This window comes from Pipistrellus hanaki (genome assembly GCF_964339955.1).
Source record: "Pipistrellus hanaki genome assembly, chromosome: 2".
Classification (NCBI taxonomy): domain Eukaryota; kingdom Metazoa; phylum Chordata; class Mammalia; order Chiroptera; family Vespertilionidae; genus Pipistrellus; species Pipistrellus hanaki.
This window is the reverse complement of record NC_140504.1, coordinates 105,222,292-105,247,947: the sequence shown is the minus strand read 5'-3', so window position 1 is coordinate 105,247,947 and position 25,656 is coordinate 105,222,292. Positions and strand designations below refer to the sequence as shown.

Genomic DNA, 25,656 nt, shown 5'->3' with positions numbered 1-25,656 from the left:
AAAACCTGATGAACAATATTAGCTGTTGATTGTAGTAGAGTCGGCGATATGGGAGGGGAGTGGACTGACAGTTCTGGGGGGGGGAGTGGTGAATGAGGGAAGAGACTGAACATAAACTGTGCACCTATGGATGAGGACAATGGGGGGGTGGGGGGGGCGGAGAGTGGGGGGGGGGAACCTGGTGGAAGGGGGAAGAAATGAGGAACCTTTGTAATAATATGAACAAAAAGATTGAGTTAGAAAAAATTAAAAAATAAAACATGAAGAAAAAAAAAAAGAATTCCAAAAGTGGATATTTTATAAAACATGTTTACTGAAAATAAAGAGCAACGATTATAATTGAAAAAAAAGAAAAAAGAAAAAAAAGGAAAAAAAACAGAATGAGAGGGTGTATGGTTGGTGGTCAGTTTCCTCTAAAGCTTAATTGTGTATAAAGATAACACATTTATGTGTTATCTTTAAATATGGTGAATTATAATTCATTAGTTGTACTATCAAAATAAAGAAATCTCATGGGAAACTAACCACTTCTTATTTTGCAACCTCTACCATGAAAGTGAGCTAAAACAGTTACTATTTCACAAATATACTGTAACAGATTTCCAAGCAAGATGGCAGTGTAGGTAAATGTGATACCTCCTCCAACAACCACATCAAAATTGCAACTAAACTACATTCTGCCACCTGAAATCTGGCTGAGAGGAAGCCCTACACCTACCACATGGAAACTGATAGAAGGAACAGAGAAGCAGAACAGGTTGGTCCTACACCCAGGTGTGGTAGATAAATATTGGGAGGGGTATCTTGGCTACAGAGTTCTTCCCAGCCCTAAAGATTCCAGTGCTGGGAAGAAAGGTCCCCATAATTTTTGGCTGTAAAAACCAGAAGGGAATGAGTGACACAAAGGCTGCTGGAGTCTCACGCAATTCTTCTTAAAGTGCCCATTAATGGGCTTTCTTGGACTTACTTCCTCTGAGCTCCAATATGGGGGCAACAGCTTAAATGGCATCAGGGAACATAAGGTGAAAAACTGAGTTGTCTGGCATCAGGATGAGAGCTGGGGAACAGGGAGACAGCAGCTTTCTCCCCCACAGAATCAGGAGGTGGGCGCCACATCTGAGAATCCATCAACCAGGCCCTACACTGTTCATTCCATTCTGGTGATTCCCTTAAGCCCAGCCCCACTCAACTTTCAGGCCCACTGAAGCTGTTTCTAGTGTCTTTTCCATATAAATGACCTGTCTTGGCTCATGCTTCAGATTTTTCTAAAAATCTCTCAAACAAACAGCATCTGGCCCCTTACCTCTCACTAAGTGCCTCAGCACAAGCAGTAGCTGCCTTTGGTTTACACCAGTGTTTCCCAAACTTCTCTCATGATGAGAATCACCTGGTGGAGTTGTTAAAACACAGATTCCTGAATCCCAACTAAGAAGTGCTAAACTAGAATTTTTGGGAACACATAGGTAAAATTGTATACTTAACTAGTGCTCTAAGACAGATTTTATATACAGAGCACTAAGTTAGGTATGCAATTTTACCTATATGTTCCCAAAAATTCTAGTTTAGCACTTCTTAGTTGGGATTCAGGAATCTGTGTTTTAACAACTCCACCAGGTGATTCTCATCATGAGAGAAGTTTGGGAAACACTGGTTTACACCTTGGCCTCACTGAGCACTTCCACGCCCAGCACAAGTAGCAGCCATCTGCAAAATTGATTTGTAACTCATGTTGGGTGGCCATGTACAGGACACAGGTGGCAACTAACCTTACCCTGAACCTCCTGGGAAACACCAGAACCAGCACACCCAGTGGACAACTTCAGACCACTTTGTAGCACCACCACTCAGCCACCTGCACATGTAACACACTCAAGGGGTGGACTGAGTGGGCACCAGAGCTCTGTTGAAGTAAGTCCTGCTCTGTGGAGGAAACATCTGTACAGTTGATTCGTCAGGGTGGTCAGAGTCAGTGGTTACTGCAGCTAACTGGTCTGAGAGTAAATCCCTTCCATTTATGTGGCAACAGTAATCAAGGCTCAACTACAGAGTGATGTCAAAGGATTGGTGGCATGAGAGATCCCCTTGGCCTCCCACAATGGAAGTTTAACAACTTAATAAACTATAACTCAACAAATGCTTCCCTGCTAAATATAGAAGCACATTGAGAAACTCATGCACTGAAGCATCTAAATGTGGGAAACAGGAATAAATTGAGAGGTGAGAAGGGAGAAAAGCTCAGATAATGGATGAAGCCCGGCAGCCAGGGTCTCATGGCTCAGTCCAAAGAGGGGAGGAAGCCAGTGGCACTTCCTTCAGCTAGGAGGAACAGAGGGTATTAGTGGGCACTTCAGCAGGTGAGGGGTGCAAACTGCAGCTAAGCCAGCTGAGACAACTAGATAAGGACAGAGCACAAGGGTTCTGCAACACAGCTGTCTGTTATCTTGGGTGGTGGTTTCAGACAAAAAAAAAAAAAAAATGGAGCCACAGAGCCCTGCTGCTGCTAGAACTCCAAAACTTGCCCTTGATGTCAGATTGAGGAGCACATTATCTGTAAACCAAGAACTACTACAGCAGAAACACTTTTCCCTCTGTGATTGATATCTAGTTACGGGGCAGGGGACTTTGCAGAGGTTTGGGGTGGCTATTAAAATGAGGGAAAAACAAATTTAAACCCCAAGCAGCATAGCTATACTAATGGAAGCCTGATGGAAGCCACGTATGTCAACTCCAGAAGGTCAAGGAGGAAAAATCTTGTGATGCAGCACCATCTGCTGGAAAACACTAGAAAGACCTTCTCAGAAAAAGCAGCTTGAGAAGGATGTCTAGACAGAGGAGACCAGCAAATATCATAAATAACCAACGATAATAAGGAAACTCAAAAGAAAATGAAAAACCCCCAGAAAATAAACTGGTACACATGGAAATATGTCATATAAATGACAGAGATGTCAAGATTGCAATTCTGAAAATACTCAATGAGATGTGAGAAAATACAGACAGGCAATTGAATGCAGTCAGAAAACAAATCAGAGATAAAAAATGGTGGCAGAGTAAGTGGAAGCTACACTGACACTCTCCTGAGACCAAACTGGAAATACAACTAAAATACAGAAAAAAGATGGAAAGAAACTGGACAGAGGCACAAAAGAGCTGGCAGGGTTCCCACAGACAACAACTGAAGTTCTGGAGAGATATATCAGCTGGGGGGTATTCTCACTTGAGAACTCTGAGATTTAAACCTCAAGCTGAACCCCCCAGCAGAGACCACTAGAATTTAAAAAGGTGGCCACATAACACCTGGCTGTGAAAAGCAGCAGGGTTGCTGACAACCAGAGACAGCTGGAAATGCAGATGAGAGAAGTTAGCTTGACACACAAGCATACAGGGGAGAGGTCCAGTGGAAAACAAAGGCAGTTGGAAAGTAGGCAGGAGCAGACACGGCACTTTAAGCAAACCTAACCAGAGAAACCAACCATGTAGAAACAACAGGGTATTTTTCGACTCAGAGTAGGAGGTATGTGAATCCAGGGAGGGGCTGCCCTAAAGGTGAACTGACTGTGTAGAAACAGGGAAAGTCTAGGTCCCTTGCCTGGCAAGACTGACCTGGGGAATCAAAGGACAAGAAAGTAGCTGCCCATCTATCTATATATAAAAGCCTAAGAAAACATTACAACTGATCAACCAGTTGCTATGACACACACTGACCACCAGGAGGAAGAGGCTCAATGCAGGAGCTTCCCCCTGGTGATTAGGCCCCAATCATTCGCCAGGTCAAGGGACCCCATGCATGCACGAATTTGTGCAGCAGGCCTCTAGTAGTTATATAAACCCCTAGACTTAAAGGCCCCATTTGAGGAGTATGAATCTGCATGCAATAAATTTTCACACTTTGCTTAAAAGTTTCTGGTCTGCGATTTTATCTTTCAATTTCGTGAAACACACTACCAGGAAGAACTTCAGCTCACCTTTCTGGGTATCACAGGCTTCATCCTAAGGGGACAATGAACAAAATCTCGTATGAAGCCACTCACCTTAAGCTCCAGCAGAGGGAGAGCAGAGTGCACTGGAACTGTGTAAACAGAAGCCAGTGTTGGGGACTTTGGGGTTGGAGTTTGAAGGGTAGGCACTATATTTTTCTGTTCTGAGTCATTCCCTCATGCTGCAGAAGGTATCTTTCACAGGCAGACAGGTGCTATCCAGGTGGTTTTTCCCAGGGGAGAAGAGTTTCCACACACTATTGAAAAATCCCTTGACCCTCCCTGTAGAGTTTGTGAGGCTCATTAAGAGACTGAGAATAGTTTTTTGTTGTTATTGTTGTCTAAAGTTTATATATTATGTCTCTTTTTTCTCCAAATGACCCCCCCCCCCCCCCGCAAGTCATTCCCACCCTGGGTAAGTCCCCATGGACCCAGTCCAGTCATTTTGGCTCAGTGGTTGAGTATCAACTTATGAAGCAGGAGTTCACGATTTGATTCCTGGTAAGGGCACATGCCCAGGGTGAGGGCTCAATCCCAGTAGGGGACATGGACGAGGAAGCCAATCAACCATTCTCTCTCATCACTAATGTTTCTATCCCTCTCTGAAATAAAATGTGTATATATATTATTCAAAAAAAAACAAAAACAAAAGAGAATGAGAATAAAAATTAGCTTCCAGGCAGAAGCAGCTGCTCAACCCTATTAGAAAAGTTCTTGCCCCACCTGTGGATGATTGCATTAGGCTACTTAAGATTGAATCCAATCAGTCTACAAGCAGATGCAGATCTCTGGAGGCTGTGAGTCTTTGCCTGATCTAATTAGTCAGAAACAGGATTACACACTGTCCTGCACTAGAGATTGGGAGGCATAGCAGATCTACCTAATACTTAGTCACAAACCCAAACAGGCAACAAAAATGGGGAGACAAAAAGCAACCCCCAAATGAAAGAACAAGAGAATTCTCCAGAAAAAGAGCTATATGAAATAGAGATAAGCCCTACCTGGTTTGGCTCAGTGGATAGAGTGTCAGCCTGCAGACCGAAGGGTCCCGGATTTGATTCCAATCAAGGGCATGTACCTTGATTGCAGGTTCCTCCCCAGCCCAGGCCCTGGTCAGGGTTTGTACAGGAGGCAACCAATCAATGTGTTTCTCTCACATCGATGTTTCTGTCTTTCCCTCTCTCTTCTACTCTATCTAAATAGAAAAATATCCTTGGGCAAGGATTAACAACAACAACAAAAAAGAAATTAACCACAGACAGAGGTCAGAATAGTGATGGCAAAGATGCTCAATTGCATGAGAAAATATATAACTGTGAAGAATGACATAGCACTAATAAAGAGCACACTGGAAGGAATACAGCAGATTAAGGGAAGCTGAGAATCAGATCAAGGAATCAGAAGATAGGGTAAAAAAACATGGCAAAGAGAAACAAAAAGAAAAAAACAATTACAAAACAGGAGGACAGCTTAAGGGAGCTGTGGGACAATGTGAAATGTAACAATCTACAATAATAAAAGAGAAACATGCAAATTGACTGTACATCTGAAAAGCCTATAAGCCATGCCCACCAGCCAATTAGGAGTATGCAAATTAACCCAACCAAGATGGCAGCAGCCACAGAGCTGGAGTGAGCAGGAGGCTTGGGTTGCCCCGGTGATGGAAGAAGCCAAGCTTCCTGCACATCCTGGCCTCTGCTCAAGGCTACAAAGTTTCTATTATAGAAAATAAATAAATCCAAGATACTTGCTTCCAGCCAACCCTGGCCTCCACTCAAAAAGGCACTGGGGAAAAAAAAAAGAAGAAAAGAAAAAAAGGAGGGGCTGGGAGCTTGGGTCACTGGGGTGTGATCAGGCCAGGATGGGACAGCAGTTGGGGGTGATCAGGCTGGTGGGGGGTGGGGGTGGGGCTGGTGGGGGGTTGGGACTGGTAGGGGTAAGCAGATCAGCAGGGAGGCCAGTTGGGGGTGAGGAGGCCATCACTGGGGATCAGTTAGAAGTGATCAGGACAGTGGTGGGGGGCAGTTTGGAGTGACCAGGCCAGCAGGGGGGGGCAGTAAGGGGCAAGGAGGGCAGTGGGGAGGAAAGATGAGGGAGAGCAGGCCAGCAGGGGGGCTGTTGGGGGTGATAAGGCTGGCAAGGGGGGCATTTGGGGGCAAGCATACTGGCGGCGGGGGACAGTTGGAGGCAAGCAGGCTGGCAGGCAGAGTGGTTAGGGGCAATCAGGTAGGCAGGTGAGTGGCTGGAGCCATCAGTCCCGGATTGTGAGAGGGATGTCTGACTGCTGGTTTAGGCCTGATCCCTGTAAACCAGCAGTAGGACATCCGTCGAGGAGTTTCAGATTGGAGAAGGTGCAAGTCGAGCTGAGGAACACTCCCCCCCGCCTGCACAAATTTTGTGCACTGGGCCACTAGTACTCACAAAATAGGAGTGCCAGAATGGAAAGAGAGCGAAGGATAAAGAATATGTTTGAAGAAATAATGGCAGAAAACTTACCAAACTTGGTGAAGGAAAAAGTCACACAAGTCCAGGAGGCACAGAGAGTCCCAAACAAGAAGAACCCAAACTGGCTCAAATCTAGACACATCATAATTAAAATTCCAAAAATTCAAGACAAAGAGAGAATCTTAAAGGCAGCAAGAAAAAAGCAAACTGTTACCTACAAAGAAGCTTTCATAAGGCTGTTAGCTAATTTCTCATCAGAAACACTACAGGCTAGAAGGGAATGGTATGAAGTCCTCAAGGTAATGAAAATCAAGGATCTCAAACCAAACTATATCCAACAAGATCATCATTCAAAATAGATGGTTAAATATTGAGCTTATGAGACAAAGGCTAAGAAGTTTATCCACACCAAACTAGCACTGCAAGAAATGCTAAAGGGACTGCTATAATGAAAAGAAGAAAGAGAGAAACTTGGGCATATAGAATTAAAATGGCAATAAATACCTATTGATAATAACCTTAAATGTAAATGGATTAAATGCTCTAATCAAAAGATATAGAATACCTGAACGGATACAAAAGCATGACCCAATTACATGGTGTCTACAAGAGACCCACCTCAGAACAAGAATCACACAGTATGAGAGTGAAGGTATGGAAAAGAAAAAAAAAAATCTGGAGTAGCAATAATCATACATACCTAACAAAATAGACTTCAAAATGAAGGCCATCACACAAAACAACAAAGGTCACTACATAATACTAAAGAGATCGATCCAACAAGAGGATATAACCCTGGTAAACATATGTACACCCAATATAGGAGCACCAAAATATACAAAAAAACGAACTTCTAGAGGACTGTAAGGGAGAGACTGAAAACAATACAGTCATAGTGGGGGACTTGAACATTCTACTGACTCCATTGGATAAATCTTGCAGACAAAAATTAATAAGGGAACAGTGACTCTATAGCACACACTAGATCAGATGGATTTAATTGACATTTATGTAACATTTCACCCAAAGCTGCAGAATATACATTCTTCTCAAGTGCACATGGATTATTCTCAAAGATAGATCACATGTTAGAATGCAAAACAAGTCTCTACAAATTCAAGAAGACTGAAATCATATCAAGTATATTCTCAGATCACAATGCAATGAAATGACAATAAAACCACCCAAAAACACTCAAATGTGGAGGCTAAATAACATGTTATTAAACAATGAATGGGTTACCAATGAGATCAAGAAAAAAACCTAAAAACTTCCTTGAATCCAACAAAAATGAACACACAACAACCCCAAATCTATGGGACACAGCAAAAACAGGGATGATCATAGCACTACAAGCATGCCTAACAAAGAAAGGAAGGAAGGGAAGGAAGGGAAGGAAGGAAGGACGGACGGACGGACGGACGGAAGGGGAAAGAAGGAAAAATAATAAACTAACACTACAACTTAAAGAATTAGAAATAGAACAACAACCAAAAAAAGCCCAAAGTAGAAAGAAAAAACAATTGGAGCAGAAATAAAAGACACAGAGATCAAGAAAACAGTAAGAAAGATTAATAAAGTCAAGAGCTGGTTCTTTGAAAAGATAAACAAGTCTGATGAACCCGTAGCCAGACTCATCAAGAAACAAAGAGGGTTGACCCAAATAAATAAAATCAGAAACAAAAGCAAAAAAGTAACAACTGACACCACAGAAATACAAAAGATTATAAGAAAATAGTATGAACACATCATATGCCAACAAGCTAGAAAATGTGGATGATTTGGACAAACTCCTAAGAAGAAAATACAACCTAGCAAAACTGAATCAGGAAGAATCAGAGCCAATAACTACTGATGAAATAGAAGCAGTAATCAAAAAATTCCCAGCAGCCCAGCTTGCATGGCTCAATGGTTAAGCATCAATCTATGAACCAGTAGGTCACAGTTCGATTCCTGGTCAGGGCATATGCCCAGGTTGCAGGCTCAATCTCCAGTTGGGGCATGCAGGAGGCAGCCAATCAACAATTCTCTCTCATCATTGATGTTTTTATCTCTCCATCTCCCTTCATCTCAGAAATCAATAAAAATATATTAAAAAATAAAAAAGCTCCCAGCAAACAAAAGCCCTGGTCTGGAGGGCTTCACAGGGAAGTTTTATCAAACATTCAAAGAAGAACTAACACCTATAACTGCTCAAACTATTCCAAAAAAATCCCAGAGGAAGGAATACTTCCATGCTTTTTATATGAGGCCAACATTTATCCTAATTCCAAAACCGGATAAAGGCACTATAAAGAAAGATAATTACAGGCTAATATCCCTGATGAACATAGATGCTAAAATTTTGAACAAAATATTAGCAAATCAGACCCAGCAATATATTAAAAAGATCATACACCATGATAAAGTGGGATTTATTCCAGGGATGCAAGGCTGGCACAATATTTGCAAATCAATAAATGTACATCACATAAACAAATTGAAAAACAGAAATCACATGAATATATCAATAGACACAGAAAAAGCATTAGAAAAAAAATCTAATATCCATTTTGATAAAAACTCTCACCAAAGTGGGAATACAAGGAGCATAACTCAACATGTTAAAGGCCATATATGACAAACCAACAGTGAACATCATACTCAATGGGCAAAAACTAAAACCATTTCCCCTAAGAACAGGAACAAGACAAGGATGTCTGCTTTCATCACTCTTATTCAACACAGTAATGAGATATCCACAGCAATCAGACAAGAAGAAATAAAAGGCATCCAAATTGAAAAGGAGGCAGTAAAACTCTCATTATTTGCAGATGACCTACTGTACATAGAAAACCCTAAGGATTCTAACAACAAACTACTAAATTTAATAATTTGGCAATGTAGCAGGATACAAAACCAACACCCAAAAATCGATGGCTGTTTTTTTATACACCAAGAATGAATTCTCAGAAACTAAACAAACAATACCATTTACCATTGCAACAAAAAAAAATAAGATGCTTAGGAAAGACCTTAACCAAAATGATTTTTTAAAAATATATTTTTATTGATTTTTTACAGAGAGGAAGAGAGAGGGATAGAGAGTTAGAAACATTGACCAGATGCCTCTTGCACACCCTCTACTGGGGATGTGCCCGCAACCAAGTTACGTGCCCTTGACCAGAATTGAACCCGGGACCCTTTGGTCCACAGGCTGGCACTTTATCCACTGAGCCAAACCGGTTTCGGCCAAAGAGATTTTTATATTCAGAAAACTACAGGATGCTAAAAGAGGTAGAGGAAGAAATAAACAAGTGGAAGAATATATCATGTTCATGGATTGGTAGAATCAATATCATTAAAATGTCCAAACTACCTCTCTGATACAACCTACAGATTCAATGCAATCCCTATTAAAATACCAACAGCATATTTCACAGAGCTGGAACAAATACTCCAAAATTTTTAATTGAACAAAAAAAAACCCGAACAGCTGCTGCAATCTTGAGAAAAACAAAGTGGGAGGGATCACAATAGCAGATGTAAAATTATATTAAAGCCATTATAATCAAACAGCCCAGTACTGGCATAAGAATAGGCATGTAGGTCATTGGAATAGAACAGAGATCCCAGAATTTGACCCAAGCCATTATTCTCTTTTTTTTTTTTTTTTTAAATCAATCTTTATTGTTCATATTATTACAAAGGTTCCTCATTTCTTCCCCCCTCCACCAGGTTCCCACCCCACCCTCTGCCCCCTCCCCATCCCCCATTGTCCTCATCCATAGGTGCACAGTTTATGTTCAGTCTCTTCCTCCCTCCCTTTCCCCAATAGTAAATCCCTTTTCAGATAGTAAATCTGTTACTTAGCATTTTCTCATATCAATAATACCTCCACATGCCCAATGATACATTTCACACAAAAGACATTTCCAAATAGGTCAACCAGCCTCATCCAGGCCCCACCCAAGGCACTCACAGATCAACACCCCAGCGCTATACTAACTCAACACATCCAGATCTAAGCCTTCATCACTTGATTCAGCAGACCCTCAAGTTCCCGCAAAAGTTTCCAGCCATGTCTGAGAGGCAGCCGTGGGCAGGGACAGGAGAGGAGCGAGTTGTTTCGGGCCTGGCCTCTGTTGCTCTGGTTCGTTCCACAACCAGCTGCTCCGGGTCTGGTCACTGCCGCTCCCGACCTAGTTGCTCTGGACTTGGCTGTTGCTGCTACAGGCCTGGCCGCACCCGACTCGGCTGCTCTGGGCCCGGTTGCTCCGGTCCCGGCCGCTCCGGGCCTGGCCGCTCCCAGCCTGTCAGCCGCTGCTCCGGGCCTGGCCGCATCAGACCCGGCTGCTCCGGGCCTGGCCACTCCCAGCCTGGCAGCCGCTTCTCCAGGCCTGGCCACTCCCAGCCTGTCAGCCGCTGCTCCGGGCCTGGCCGCATAAGACCCGGCTGCTCCGGGCCTGGCCACTCCCAGCCTGGCAGCCGCTTCTCCAGGCCTGGCCACTCCCAGCCTGGCAGCCGCTGCTCCGGGCCTGGCCGCACCAGACCCGGCTGCTCCGGGCCTGGCCGCTCCCAGCCTGGCAGCTGCTGCTCCGGGCCTGGCCGCTCCCAGCCTGGCAGCTGCTGCTCCTGGCCTGGCCGCACCCGACCCGGTTGCTCCGGGCCTGGCCGCTCCCAGCCTGGCAGCCGCTTCTCCAGGCCTGGCCACTCCCAGCCTGGCAGCCGCTGCTCCGGGCCTGGCCGCACCAGACCCGGCTGCTCCGGGCCTGCCAAGCCATTATTCTCAATTAATATTTGACAAAAGGAGGCAAGAGCATACAATGGAGTCAAGACAGTCTATTAAATAAGTTGTGCTGGGAAAACTGGAGAAATACATGCAAAAAAATGAAACTAGACCACCAACTTACACCATAAGTAAGAATAAACTCAAAATGAATAAAAGACTTCAATGTAAGTCATGAAACCGTAAAAATCCTATAAGAAACCAAGGCAGCAAAATTTCAGACATCTCTCATAGCAATATATATACATTTACATCTCCTAGAAAACAAAGGAGAAAATAAACAAATGGGACTACATCAAAATAAAAAGCTTCTGCACAGCAAAAGAAACCATCAATAAAATGAAAAGGGAGCCACATTTGGCAATGGTACATCCAAAATATACAAAAAACTCATACAACTTAACAAAAGAAAGTCCAATTAAAAAATGGGCAAGGACCTAAGTAGATACTTCTCCAAAGCAGACATATAGATGGCCAAGAGACATAAGAAAAAATGCTCAAAGTCACTGATTATCAGAGATACAAATTAAAACAACACTGAGGTGCCACCTCACATTTGTCAGAATGGCTACAATCAACAAATGAGCAAAAGGCAAGTGCTGGCAAGGATATAGAAAAAAAGAAACCCTAGTACACTCTGGTGAGAATGCAGGCTGATGCAGCCATTATGGAAAACAGTATGGAGTTTCCTCAAAAATTAACAATGGAACTGCCATCTGACCTAGTGATCCCACTTCAAAGAATATATCTTAAGAAACCCGAAACACCAACCAAGAAAGAATATATGCACCCCTATGTTCATAGTAGCACAATTTACAATACCTAAGATTTGAAAAGAGCCCAAGTGCCCACCAGTAGATGAATGGACTAAAAAGCTGTGATACATTTCTACCACGGAATACAGTAGCATAAAAAATAATCTTGCTGAAACCAGTCTGGCTCAGTGGATAAAGCGTCAGCCTGAAGACTGAAAGGTCCCAGGTTAGATTCCAGTCAAGGTCATGTAACTTGGTTGTGGACACATCCCCAGTAGGGGGTGTGCAGGAGACAGCTGATCGATGTTTCTCTCTCATCAATGTTTCTAACTTTCTATCTCTCTTCCTTCCTCTCTGTAAGAAATCAATAAAAAAATATATTTAAAAAAAGAAGAATCTCTTACCATTTGAGACAGCATGGAGGCATCTATAGAGTATCATGCTAAGTGAAATAAATCAGTCAGAGAAAGAAAAATAAAGTATTTCGTGACCCCACTCATATGTGGAATCTAGTTAACAAAATAAACTGATGCAAGGAGTGGATCCAGAGACACAAAAGCATGGAACAGAGTGTGAAATCTCAGAGAGAAGGTAGGGAGGGTGGGTGGAAGGTAATCAACCAAAAACCTTGTATGCATATATGCATAACTCATGGACACAGACAACAGAGTGATAAAGGCCTAAGGTGGAGGCGAGCTGGATGAGGTCACAAGAGGAAAAAAGGGACATATGTAATACTGTCAACAATAAAGATTTTAAAAAAATAATAAGCAGAGGACCTGAACAGACACGTCTCTAAGAACACATACAAAGATGTTCAACCTCACTAGCAATTAGGGATGTGAAAAATAAAAGTACAATGAGTACTAGCCAGTTTGGCTCTTGTTGGACCATTGGCCCTTGGACTGAAGGGTCCCAGGTTCCATTCCAATCAAGGACACATATCTAGGTTGCAGGCTGCGGGAGGCAACCAATTGGTGTATCCCCCTCACATAGATGTATCTCTCTTTGTGTGTCTCTGTCTCTCCCCATCCCTTCCACACTCCCTAAAAAAAAACAAAAAGAAAAAAAGTGGAAAAATGTCCTTGGGTGAGGATTAACAACAACAACAAAAAAGAACAATAACAATGAGCCAAGATCGGTTTGGCTCAGTGGATAGAGTGTCGGCTTGGGGACTGAAAGGTCCTGGGTTCGATTCCAGTCAAGGGCATGTACCTTGGTTGCGGGCACATCCCCAGTGGGGGGAGTGCAAGAGGCAGCTGATCGATGACTCTCTCATCGATGTTTCTAACTCTCTATTCTCTCCCTTCCTCTCTGTACAAAATCAATAAAATATATTTTTTTTAAAAAAAAAAACAAAAACAATAACAATGATATAACACCTCACACCTTTCAGAGTGGCTATTTATCAACAAGACAAAATATAACAAGTGTTGAAGAGGTTGTGGAAAAAAGGGAACCCTCATTCACTGCTGGTGGGAATGCAGACTGGTATAGCCACTATGGAAAACAGTCTGGCGATTCTTTAAAAAAATTAAGAATAGAGCTACCATATGACCCAGCAATCCCCCTCTCTTGGGTATATATATGAAAAACTGGAAAACATGTATTCACAAAGATATATGCACCCATACCGTATGTTCATTGTAGCATTATTCACAGTGGCCAAGCCAGGGAGACAACCAAAGTGTCCTAAGATAGAGGATTGGATAAAGAGGATGTGGTACATCACCTGGCCTGTGTGCTTCAGTGGTTGGGCGTCCACTCATGAAGCAGGCAGTTGCAGGTTCAATTCCTGGTCATGACACATGCCTGGGTTGTGGGCTCAAACCCCAGTGGGTTGGTGCAGGAGGCAGCCAATCAATGATTCTATCTCATCATTGATATTTCTATCCTTTGATCCCTCTCCCTTCCTCTCTCTGAAATCAATAAAAACATATTTTTTTAAAATTAAAAAGATGTGGTACATATATACAATGGAATGCTACTCAGCTATAAGTCAAAATACTGCCATTTGTTGCCGAGACCGGTTTGGCTCAGTGGATAAGAGTGTCGGCCTGCAGACTGAAAGGTCCCAGGTTCGATTCCAGTCAGGGGCACGTACCTTGGTTTCAGGCACATCCCCAGTAGGGGGTTTGCAAGAGGCAGCTGATCGATGATTCTCTCTCATCGATATTTCTAACTCTCTATCCCTCTCTCTTCCTCTCTTGTAAAAAATAAATAAATAGATAGATAAAAAAATAAATAAAAAAGATGATGTTAAAAAAAAAAAAAAAAAAGGCTGAACTGTAAGAGGAAAAGTGTATACAGCCCATGGGAGACAGGGAGCAGACCTTGAGTGCATGGCTTTGGTGGTCAGGGAGGTTGTGCCACTATACCCATTAAGCTACTCTACCAAACATGGGAGATGTATTAATAGCAATTCTACCTAATATATAGAACAAACACAGGAAGGCTGCAAAAAAGAAGAGACAATGAAACATGTCCCAAATGAAAGAACAGAATTCCAGAAAAAGAACTAAAAATGGAGTAATCTACTAGATGCAGGGATAAAAATACTGATTATAAGGATGCTCCTCCATAAATTTAGTGAGAACATCAGCAGTATAAAAAAGGATCAGTAAGAAATGAAGAAAATTGAGACAAGACCGGTTTGGCTCAATGGATAGAGCGTAGGCTTGGGGACTAAAGGGACCCGGGTTTGATTCTGGTCAAGAGCATGTACCTTGGTTACAGGCATATCCCTAATAGGGGGTGTGCAAGAGGCAGCTGATCGATGACTTTCTCTCATCGATGTTTCTAGCTCTCTATCTCTCTCCCTTCCTCTCTGTACAAAAATCAATAAAATATATATTTTTTTTTAAAAATGAAGAAAATTGAAGAAAAAAAAAACACAGAGCAATTTAAAGGGAATTGACAGTAGAATGAAGCAGAGAATCAAATCAGCAATTTGGAATATAATAAAGCAAAAAAGCAGGCAATCAGAATAACAAAAAGACTCCAAAAATGACCATTACGCAAGGACAACTGCGACAACTTCAATGTTCCAACATCTGCATCATGGAAGTGCCAAAAGAACACAGCCAAGATGGAACACAAGAGGGGCGCTCAGTCCTGAGAAGGGTCTATCAGTCAAGGCTCCCTGGAGGAGGTGATACAAAAAAGTGAGTCCCTAAGTGCTAAGCACGTAAAATAAGAGAAAGAAGGGTATGCCGAAACCGGTTTGGCTCAGCAGTAGAGCGTTGGTCTGTGGACTGAAAGGTCCCAGGTTCGATTCCGGTCAAGGGCATGTACATTGGTTGCGGGGACATCCCCGGTAAGGGGTGTGCAAGAGGCAGCTGATCGATGTTTCTAGCTCTCTATCTCTCTCCCTTCCTCTCTGTGAAAAATCAATAAAATATATTTAAAAAAAAAAAAAAAGAGAGAGAGAGAAAGAAGGGTATTCCAGTAGAGGGGGGGGAGGGGGAGGAAAGGCTCAGTAATAAGAACATAAGCTGCTACAGAATGTCTAAGAGACTCTACATAGCTAAAGAAGAGGGGACATTAATTGCAGGTGAAGCTGAAGATGGAAGCTTAAGTCAAAGAAACTAAGGAGTTTAAATTTTGTACTGAAGGCAATGAGAAAATGAAGGGTTTTAAATAGAGGAGAGAAAGTTAAACATGTTTTCTAAATATTAATTCAATTGTTTTTCCCTGTTTAAAACATTCCAATAATTTCTCATTTCACTTAAAATAGAACCCTCTACCTACATCTCCCTAAATCCTTAACTAATACCATATCCTTTTTGCTCTCTGTTTTCCATTCTTGTTCCTATTCCTTAAAAGTAAGCTCACTCCTGATTATTGGGAAGATGGCGGCAAGGTGAACACTTGTACTTGCTGTCTCTCACAACCACAGCAGGGCTGCAACTGGAGATCTTATCTGAGACCTGAAAAAACCACAGCTGTGGAGACCACGGAGCAGCTATGGGGCCCCAACCGGTGCGGATACCTGGATTCCACAGAAAGGTTGGACTCTGCCGGGGATAACATGGGGTGTCTGTGTCCCAGCAGCGAAAGCAGCAGCTGCAGAGGCTGCAACCACTGTGGCTGCACAGACGCACTGGGACCGCGGAAATCTGTGCCCATATTCTAGCCAGGCTAACCAAGAAACGAAGAGAGAGGACTCAAATAAACAAAATCAGAAATGAAAGAGGTGAAATAACAACAGACCCCACCGAAATACAACGGATTGTTACTAAATACTACGAACAACTCTATTCCAACAAACCGAACAACTGGAGGAAATGGACATATTCCTAGAAAAATACAAACTTCCAAAACTCAATCAGGAAGAATCTAAAAATCTCAATAAACCAGTGACTTGGGAAGAAATTGAAACAGTCATCAAAAAGCTTCCAGCAAACAAAAGCCCAGGCTTCACAGGAGAGTTTAACCAAACATTCAAGGAAGAACTAAAACCTATCCTCCTCAGACTATTCCAAAAAATCCAAGAGGAAGGAACACTTCCAAACTCCTTCTATGAAGCCAGCATCACCCTAATACCAAAACCAGATAAAGACAACTCAATGAAAGAGAATTACAGGCCAATATCCCTCATAAACATAGATGCCAAAATCCTCAACAAAATTCTAGCAAATCAACTCCAGCAGCACATCCGAAAGATCATACACCATGACCAAGTAGGATTTATTCTGGGAATGCAAGGATGGTACAATTTCCGCAAATCAATAAATGTGATACAACACATAAACAAATTGAGAGATAAAAATCGTATAATCATATCAATTGATGCAGAAAACGCATTTCATAAAATCCAACGTCCTTTCCTGATAAAATCTCAACAACAAGGTGGGAATAGAAGGATCATACCTCAACATAATAAAAGCTATATATAATAAACCCACAGCCAACATCATACTCAATGGGCAAAAACTAAAACCATTCCCTCTAAGAATAGGAACAAGACAGGGATGCCCACTTTCGCCACTCCTGTTTGACATAGTATTGGAAGTACTAGCCATTGCAATTAGACAAGAGGAAATAAAAGGCATCCAAATTGGAAAAGAAGAAGTAAAATTATCCTTATTTGCAGATGACATGATAGTGTACATAAAAAACCAAAAGACTCCATCAAAAAACTAATTGACTTAATAAATGAATTTGGCAATGTAGCAGGATACAAAATTAACGCCAAGAAATCTATGGCATTTCTATACACTAATAGTGAACTTACAGAAACAGAGACTAAAAAGGCAATCCCATTTATCATCGCACCAAAAAAATTAAGATACCTAGGAATAAACTTAACTAAGGAGGTAAAAGACCTATATTCAGAAAACTACACAACACTGAAAAAAGAGATAGAGGAAGATGTAAACAGATGAAGAACATACCATGTTCATGGATTGGTAGAATCAACATCATTAAAATGTCCATACTTCCCAAAGCAATTTATAGGTTCAATGCACTCCCCATTAAAATTCCAACAGTATATTTCACTGACCTAGAAAGAACTCTCCAAAAATTCATTTGGAACAATAAAAGACCCTGAATAGCCACAGCAATCCTGGGAAAGAAGAGTAAAGTAGGAGGGATCTCAATACCAGATCTCAAGCTGTATTACAAAGCACTCTTCTCAAAACAGCCTGGTACTGGCACAAGAACAGACATATAGATCAATGGAATATAATAGAGAATCCGGATATCGACCGAAACCTCTATATTAATATTTGACCAGTCAAATTAATATTTGAGAAAGGAGGTATGAACATACAATGGAGTCAAGACAGTCTCTTCAATAAATGGTGTTGGGAAAATTGGACAGATACATGCAAAAAAATGAAACTAGATCAACAACTTACACCATACACAAAAATAAACTAAAAATAGATACAGGACTTAAACATAAGACGGAAAACCATAAAAATACTAGAGGCATCCACAGGCAGCAAAATCTCAGACATATGCCAAAAGAACTTCTTCTCTGATACTGCCCCTAGGGCAATGGAAGCTAAAGAGAAAATAAACAAATGGGACTACATCAAAATAAAAAGCTTTTTCACAGCAAAAAAAACCCATCAACAAAACAACAAGAAAGCCCACTGTTTGGGAGACATATTTGCAAATGTTATCACTGATAAAGGTTTAATCAACATCTAGAGACAGCTTATACAACTTAATAAAAGGAAGATACATGAGCCAATTAAAAAATGGGCAATGGATCTAAATAGAATATTTTCAAAAGAAGACAGAAGGAAGGCCAAGAGGCACATGAAAACATGCTCAAAGTAACTATCCGAGAGATGCAAAACAAAACAACAATGAGGTACCATCTCACACCTGTCAGAATGGCCAACATCAACAAATCAACAAACGACAAGTGTTGGCGAGGTTGCGGAGAAAAAGGAACCCTCGTGCACTGCTGGTGGGAATGCAGACTGGTGCAACCACTGTGGAGAACAGTGTGGAGTTTCCTCAAAAAACTGAAAATGGAACTCCCATTTGACCCAGTAATCCCACTCCTAGGAATATATCCCAAGAAACTATTATAGAAACACCAATCATATGCACCCCTATGTTCATAGCAGCACCATCTACAATAGCTAGGATTTGGAAACAGCCTAGGTGTCCATCAGTAGATGATTGGATCAAAAAGCTATGGCACATCTACACAATGGAATACTATGCTGCCATAAAAAAGAAGGAATTCTCATCATTTGCAGCAACCTGGATGGAACTAGAGAACATCATGCTGAGTGAAATAAGCCAGTCAATGAAAGAGAAACACCACATGACCTCACTCATTTATGGATAATAAACATTATAAACTGATGAACCAAAAGATAGATATAGAGACAGTAAAGCAACAAGCAGACTGTCAAATTACAGTGGGGAGGGTAGGGAGATCTGGGGTATATAAGAGATCAATGCAAGGACTTGTATGCATGCATATAAGCACAACCAATGGACACAAAAATCTGGGGAAGGAGGGGATGTATGGAGGGGGGGGGTGGCAATGGTATATGTACAGAGATAATAATTTAATTTAAAAAAAAAAAAAGTAAGTTCACTCCCATGTAGAAGTCTTTGTACTTCCTATTCATCTCAGACAGTTCTACCAGTTTCAAATGACTGGCTTCTTCTTACCATCCAGATTTCCTCTAGTAGCTAATACTGTTGTTCCCCAGACCTTTATCTCCCTCCCCCGTATCATTTAATATCTTAACAGCAACTATCAATCAATATCTGAAAATACAAAGGCCCTTCAAATTGACATCTGAATGGAACCAGCCAGTGTCTGATAGAAGAAACAGCAAGTGCAAAGCATGACCTTGGTGTATACAAAAAGTAAGGCCAATATAAATAATTACAGTAGAGTGAACAAGAGAGGAATACAAAGCCATGAGGTCAGGGGCAGATAGAGACCATAAAGACCACAAGCATTTAGAGTCCAAGCTAGTTTGGCTCAGTCCTAGAAATGAAGGGTCGTAGGTTCAATTCCAATCAAAGACATTTACCTGGGTTGCAGGCTCCATCCCCAGCCCCGGTCAGGGCACCAGCAGGAGGCAACCAATTGATGTGTCTCTCTCACATTGATGTTTCTCTCCCCTTGTCTAGCCCAGTCCTGATGGGCTGGACCCCAGCAGCAAGCTAACCTACCGTTTGGAGCGTCTGCCCCCTAGTGGTCACTGCATGTCATAGCAACTGGTTGAACCATCTAACGGTAGGACTACTTCCCACTCCCTCCAAAAATCAATGGGGAAATATCCTTGGATGAGGATTAATAAAAAAACAGAGTGTGGGGTGTGAAGGAGGCAGCCAATCAATGATTCTCTCTCTCTCCCTGTCCCTTCCTCTCTGAAATCAATAAAAGCATATTTAAAAACAAAAAACAAAAAAACAACAACAAAAAAAAACACAAAAGGAATATAGAGGACTTGGTAAAAAGTTAAGATTTTATTCTAAGTGTGCTGGAAAGCAAAAGGAAGATTTTGAACAGGGGAGTAATATCCTACCTTATAAAAGAGTAATATGCAAATTAACCATCACCCAGCTTCACTCTCAGGCCACACCCACAAGCCAATCAGAGCAAGTATGCAAATAAACCCAACTAAGACAGCTACAGCCACAGAGAGCAGGAGGGAGGCGTTTCCCGGCAACAGAGGAAGCCAAGCTTTCTGCCTGCCCCTGGTGGCCTCCACTCAAGGCTACAAAGTTTCAATTATAGAAGGTAAACTAATTCCAACTGAAATGGCTACCACCACGGAGCAAGCAGGCGGCTTGGCTCTGCTCCAGGTTACAAAGTTTCATTTATAGAAGGTAAATAAATTCCAGATACCAGGGCCTCCTCTTGGTCGCCAGGGGGTGTGACTGGCCTGCAAATCACTATAGGCCCCTCGCTCAGGCCACCCCATACCCCAACCCTGATCCAGGACACCCTTCAGGGAAAACCAGTTGGCCCCCAACCCGCGCACCAAGACTGTTCTATCTAATAAAAGAGTAATATGCAGATTGACCATCACTCCAACACACAAGATGCCTGCCCCCATGTGGTCAAAGATCCTGCCCCCATGTGGACACAAGATGGCCACCACAAAATGGCCAGCAGGAGAGGGTAGTTGGGGGACACCAGGCCTGCAAGGAAGGGCAGTTGGGGGCAATCAACACTGCAGGGGAAGGCAGTTAGGGATGACCAGTCTGGCAGAGGAAGGAAGTTGGGGGCAAACAGGCTGGCAGGGGAGCAGTTAAGACATCAATCAGGCAGTCATGGGAGTGGTTAGAGGTTGATCAGGGGAGCAGGGAGGGTGCAGGATAACCTGAGGGACACCCTCCCTGCCCCCATGCACAAATTTCGTGCACCGGGCCTCTATATAATAAAAACCTAATATGCTAAGTGTCCTACCGTTAGACCAGGGGTCCTCAAACTTTTTAAAGTGGGGGCCAGATCACGGTCCCTCAGAGAGCTGGAGGGCCGGACTATATGAACTACTAATTCCTACTGTAACACCTTGGCTGCGCTCACTGCCCAAAAAACCTGGCGGGCCGGATCAGACTCCTCTGTGGGCCGCATGTGGCCCGCGGGCCGTAGTTTGAAGACCCCTGCGTTAGACGGTTCAACCAGTTGCTATGACATGCAGTGACCACTAGGGAACAGACGCTCCAACTGGTAGGTTAGCTTGCTGCTGAGGTCCAGCCCATCAGGACTGGGCGAGACAAGCCAGACATATCCTGGAGCCCTCCCTCAGTCCATCCCTGGCCATCCAAACTTCCGCAGTTCCTCCACGGCCAGCCAGCCCCGATCAGCCCAATTGGGACTGGACAAGAGAGGCTGAACAAGCCCTAGAGTCCTCCTGTGATCCCTCCCTGGCCCCAATCATGCACTGGAGAGATCCCTCGGCCTGGCCTGTGTCCTCTCACAATCCGGCATCCTTTGGGAAATGTTAGAGAGCCAGTTTTGGCCCGATTCCTGTAGGCCAGGCTGAGAGACCTCCACTGGTGCACAAATCCATGCACTGGGCCTCTAGTGTTATATAATCTACTAGAAGCCCACTACACAAAATTCATACATAGGTAGGGTCCTTAGGCCTGGCTGGCAATCAGGGCTAATCTGTGGGGTGACCAGTGGGGTGATCAGTGCCCCTGCTTGCACCTGCCTTGGCTAGCCTGCCTGCTTCCCAGCCCTGCCCCCTGCCGCCAATTGGGGCCTGCAGGCTGGGGGTAGCTCCTGAGTTAAGCATCTTCCCCCTGGTGGTCAGTGTGCGTCATGACAGGTCATTCCGCTGGTCAGTAATTGCATATTAGGGTTTTATATAGACAATACGACTTAATTATAAAAATCACTTTGACTGCTGAGTGGGTAATCCATTGTAAATGGGTTAAAATGAAAATAGAGAGATAAACTGAGAGATTATTGTAATAGTCCAAATAAGAAATTATGGTGGTAGGAGTGGAGGTGAGAAGTATATTTTAAAGGAAGTGTTGACAAGGCTTGCTGATGGATTGTTAGGGATAAGGGATAAAAATCAAGAATAACTCTTAGGCTTCAGTGGTTGTTACATTTACAATCCCAGGGCAGGGAACAGCAATCAGGAAATCTGCTTTAGATATATTAATTTTCATTTCTGGGTGTAGATGTTGAACAAGCAACCTAATTTATATCTCTGGGCTACAAATATAAATTTGGGAGTTATCAGCATACTAGAGGCCTGGTGCATGAAAATTCATGCACTCGGCAGGGGGAAGGAGGGAGTCCCTCAACCAGGCTTGCACCCTCTCACAATCCAGGATCCCTCCAGTAGGGTCCCTTAGGCCTGGCCTGAGATCAGGGCCTATTGGGGCTTTCCTTCCCTGGGCTGCAGGCAGTTGGCCCCACCCCCGCCACTGCCACTGCTTGCCATCTGTGCAGCGCTGCCCGCCCTCTCCTGCCACTGGTGGCCTCCCTCTTTCTTTGCTGGGGCCAGCCCTGTGAGGGATGGTCTACCTATCTGATTGTCTCTAACCATTCACCTACCTACCTAATCACTCCTAACTGCTGATCTGCCTACGTGATCACCCCTAAGTGCTATTCTACCTACCTGATAGCCTCTTACCATTTGCTTGGGGGTGGGGCCAGCACTGACTTCCAGTTGATCAGCCTCCAGTCCTTACTGGTTATTATGACACAAGGTTTTGATATATTAAAATAGATGACATATAAAGCCATGGGACTAGATAAGAATTACTCATGAAGAGAGAAGAGAACCAAGGATGTAGCCCAAAAGCACATAGGGAGTGAAGAACGATTCCCAGATTTCTGGTTTGGAAAAATGAGTGTATGATATCACTTACTGAAATATTCCTATCTCAGTGAATGTAGGGATTTAAAAAAAAAAAAAAAAAAAAGGGTAGGGAGGTTGGGATATGAGGAGAATGCTATCTAATAAAAGACTGGATTGACCATCACTCAAACACACAAGATGGCCACCCCATGTGGACAAAGATGGCTGCCCCCATGTGACCACAAGATGGCCACCACAAGATAGCCAACATGGGAGGACAGTTGGAAGGTACCAGGCCCGCAAGGGAGGTCAGTTGAAGGGCACCTAGGCCTGCAGGGGAGGGCAGTTGGGGGGGACTGGGCCAGTAGAGGAGGGCAGTTGGGGGTGACCAGGCCTGCAGGGGAGGGCAGTTGAGGGGGACTAGGCCTGCAGGAGAGGGCAATTGGGAGTGGGGCAGGCCTGCAGGGGAGGGCAACTGGAGGTGACAAGGTTAGCAGGGGAGGGCAGTTAGGGGCAATCGGGCCGGCAGGGGAGCAGTTAGGCGTCGATCAGGCTGACAAGGGAGTGGTTAGGGGGTGATCAGGCTGGCCGGCAAAAGTGGTTAGGGGCAATCAGGCAGGTGAGCAGTTGGGAGCCAGCAGTCCTGGATAGTGAGAGGGATCCCAGATTGGAGAGGTTGCAGGCTTGCTTGAGGAACACACACCCACATGCACGAATTTCATGTACTGGGCCTCTAGTTTGTATTGAATATGTTAAGTCTTAACTGTATTCAGAACATCCAGGTAAAACTGGAGTATACAGTTGTATATGTAGTTCTATTGTAGTTAGATATGGTTTGACTGAGGAACAAATGAGATAACCCAGAAAGACCATGCACAGAAATAGTGATAACAGCAAAAAATAGTGGAACAAAATTTATCCCTGAGAGATTCAGGAAGATGAGCCTACACATTAGAACTGTGACATCTCATTTTTTTCAGAAATCAAATTGCCACAGTCAATTAAAGAAAAACAAACATGGGAGAAAAGGCCTTGAAGACTTGAATACAAAAGGGCTCTGACAACTGCTATCTCTTTGCCTTTGGTTCTTTAACTTCTGTCATTCCATTTCTTAATAGTGATAATATTTGCCATATTCTATAGTATGAAGATACTGTGAGATAGAATAAGCTTGAATGAAGCAGTTGCAATGAAAAAGTTATGACAATTACAAACTACTATTAGACAATTCTCTGTGGGTCTGTTTTTCTATTCATTCTTTTAGAATAGCTACAAATTAATGAAATGAAAGGTAACTGTTGATGAAGAAGACCATAAATAAATCTAAGCTATTATTTTTATTAACACATCTCATAGAGGTAGAGAGAAAGGGAAAGATAAGTATTAATAAGCTATTTCTATATTAAACCAAAACATATTGAGGAAAAACATAAGCTTCGCATTGAGCCTGAAAAATGAATCTATACATCACCTTCCCAAAATGAGCACTTGTATTCATCTTCTTTTAGAAAGGCAGATGTTAGTTTACAAATGTTAATACCAAGTATGCCTTCAGTACTCATACAAAGTGAAAAAATTTACACGCACAAAAATAAGATAATTCAGTTAAGACAAGTATAGCCCCTTTATTTATCCTCTTTTATATATATATATATATATATATATATATATATATATATACATACATACACACACACACACACATGACTAACATGCAAAGTGTCCCCGCTGGAGTTTGATCATTCGCTATGACATGTGCTGACCACCACAGAACTAAGGAAGGCCCCAGCAGGCTGCCAGAAGGCCCTGATAGGCCAGGCTTAGGGACCCTACCAGCACACATATTTCATGCACTGGAGCTAAGATGCTAATTGACCAAACAGCAGAACAACTGTCCAAACAACCTTCTGGATGAAGCCGAGGGCTGAACCCCTTGCACAAATTTCGTGCATAGGGCCTCAAGTATTTATATAATTGAGGAAGACTAAATGTCCTTGTATGGTCAATCAATGGGGATAAAAAAAAAACTGCACTGAAAAATGAAAAGGATTTAAATATTCCATGGCTTAATATCAATTTTGACTTTATGTGCTAAGTTTCCAAATATCTCTTGTTCAATTTACAAAGAGGGAGGGGAAGAGAGGAGGAGGGGGAGGGAGAGGGAAGCCCTGCCTCCTAGAGCTGTGGGAAAGAGGGACAAAAATCTTCCCCTCTTTCCGGACGACTGGTTTATAATTTACTCTTGGGTTTTCAGAAAACAAGTTTTGGCAACTGAAACTGTATTAAATTATTTTCAACTTCCAGCAACATTCTGTGCACTTCGTGAACGCCATGCCAGACCCCGGGCTCTCTTACTGAAATAACGGGTTGGGGGCCAGTGGTCAAAGCAAAAGGGATCTCATCTTCAGAATGGCCTACGGTTTCGCTTCAAAGAAGGAACCGAACTGCCTTTCTTAGCAATTGTTCTTCCTTGCACAGAATCAGAACTAATGATTTTTCTTCCATGGATAGTTCTGGGTCAAAATGTGGAGCTAAAAACCGAGCAATCATAAATCCTAGAGACTGGGGCAAGTCCCACATGTAAGGCACGGGAAGTGAAGAGTGGCGGCGAGTGCGCCCTGGCCCAGGCTCGGCCTCGGCCCGCCTCCCTCTCCTCGGGCGTTCCCCACCTCTGTCCGAGGGAGGCGCTGCTCGGCCCTGGAGCACAGGCACGCTACAGGGAGGCCGCGACGGGGGCACCTACCTGCCCAGCTCCCGCAGGGCGGGGATCATGGACGACAGCTCCAAACCGGGCTCGCCCATGGTGAGAAGGGCGGCGTTCGTCCACGACGCGGAGACGGCCCTCGGCGTCGCCACGGCCTCTGCTGCAAGGGCCGTCGCGGAACCCAAAACTCTTCCCGGAAGCCGCAGTGGGTCCCGCGCGCAGGCCCTCCAGTCCCCACTGCGGCCAA

At 43.3% G+C, this 25,656-nt stretch overlaps 1 protein-coding gene across 1 annotated transcript in view; it reads right to left on the bottom strand.

Moving 5' to 3' along the window:
• ATR (ATR checkpoint kinase) overlaps positions 1–25,656 on the bottom strand; it is a 181,471-nt gene extending 155,815 nt beyond the window's left edge. The window contains exon 1 of the mRNA XM_084872405.1: positions 25,449–25,656. Coding sequence (XP_084728531.1) covers positions 25,449–25,507 — 59 coding nt within the window. The 5' untranslated portion in view covers positions 25,508–25,656. The remainder of the gene's footprint in view (positions 1–25,448) is intronic.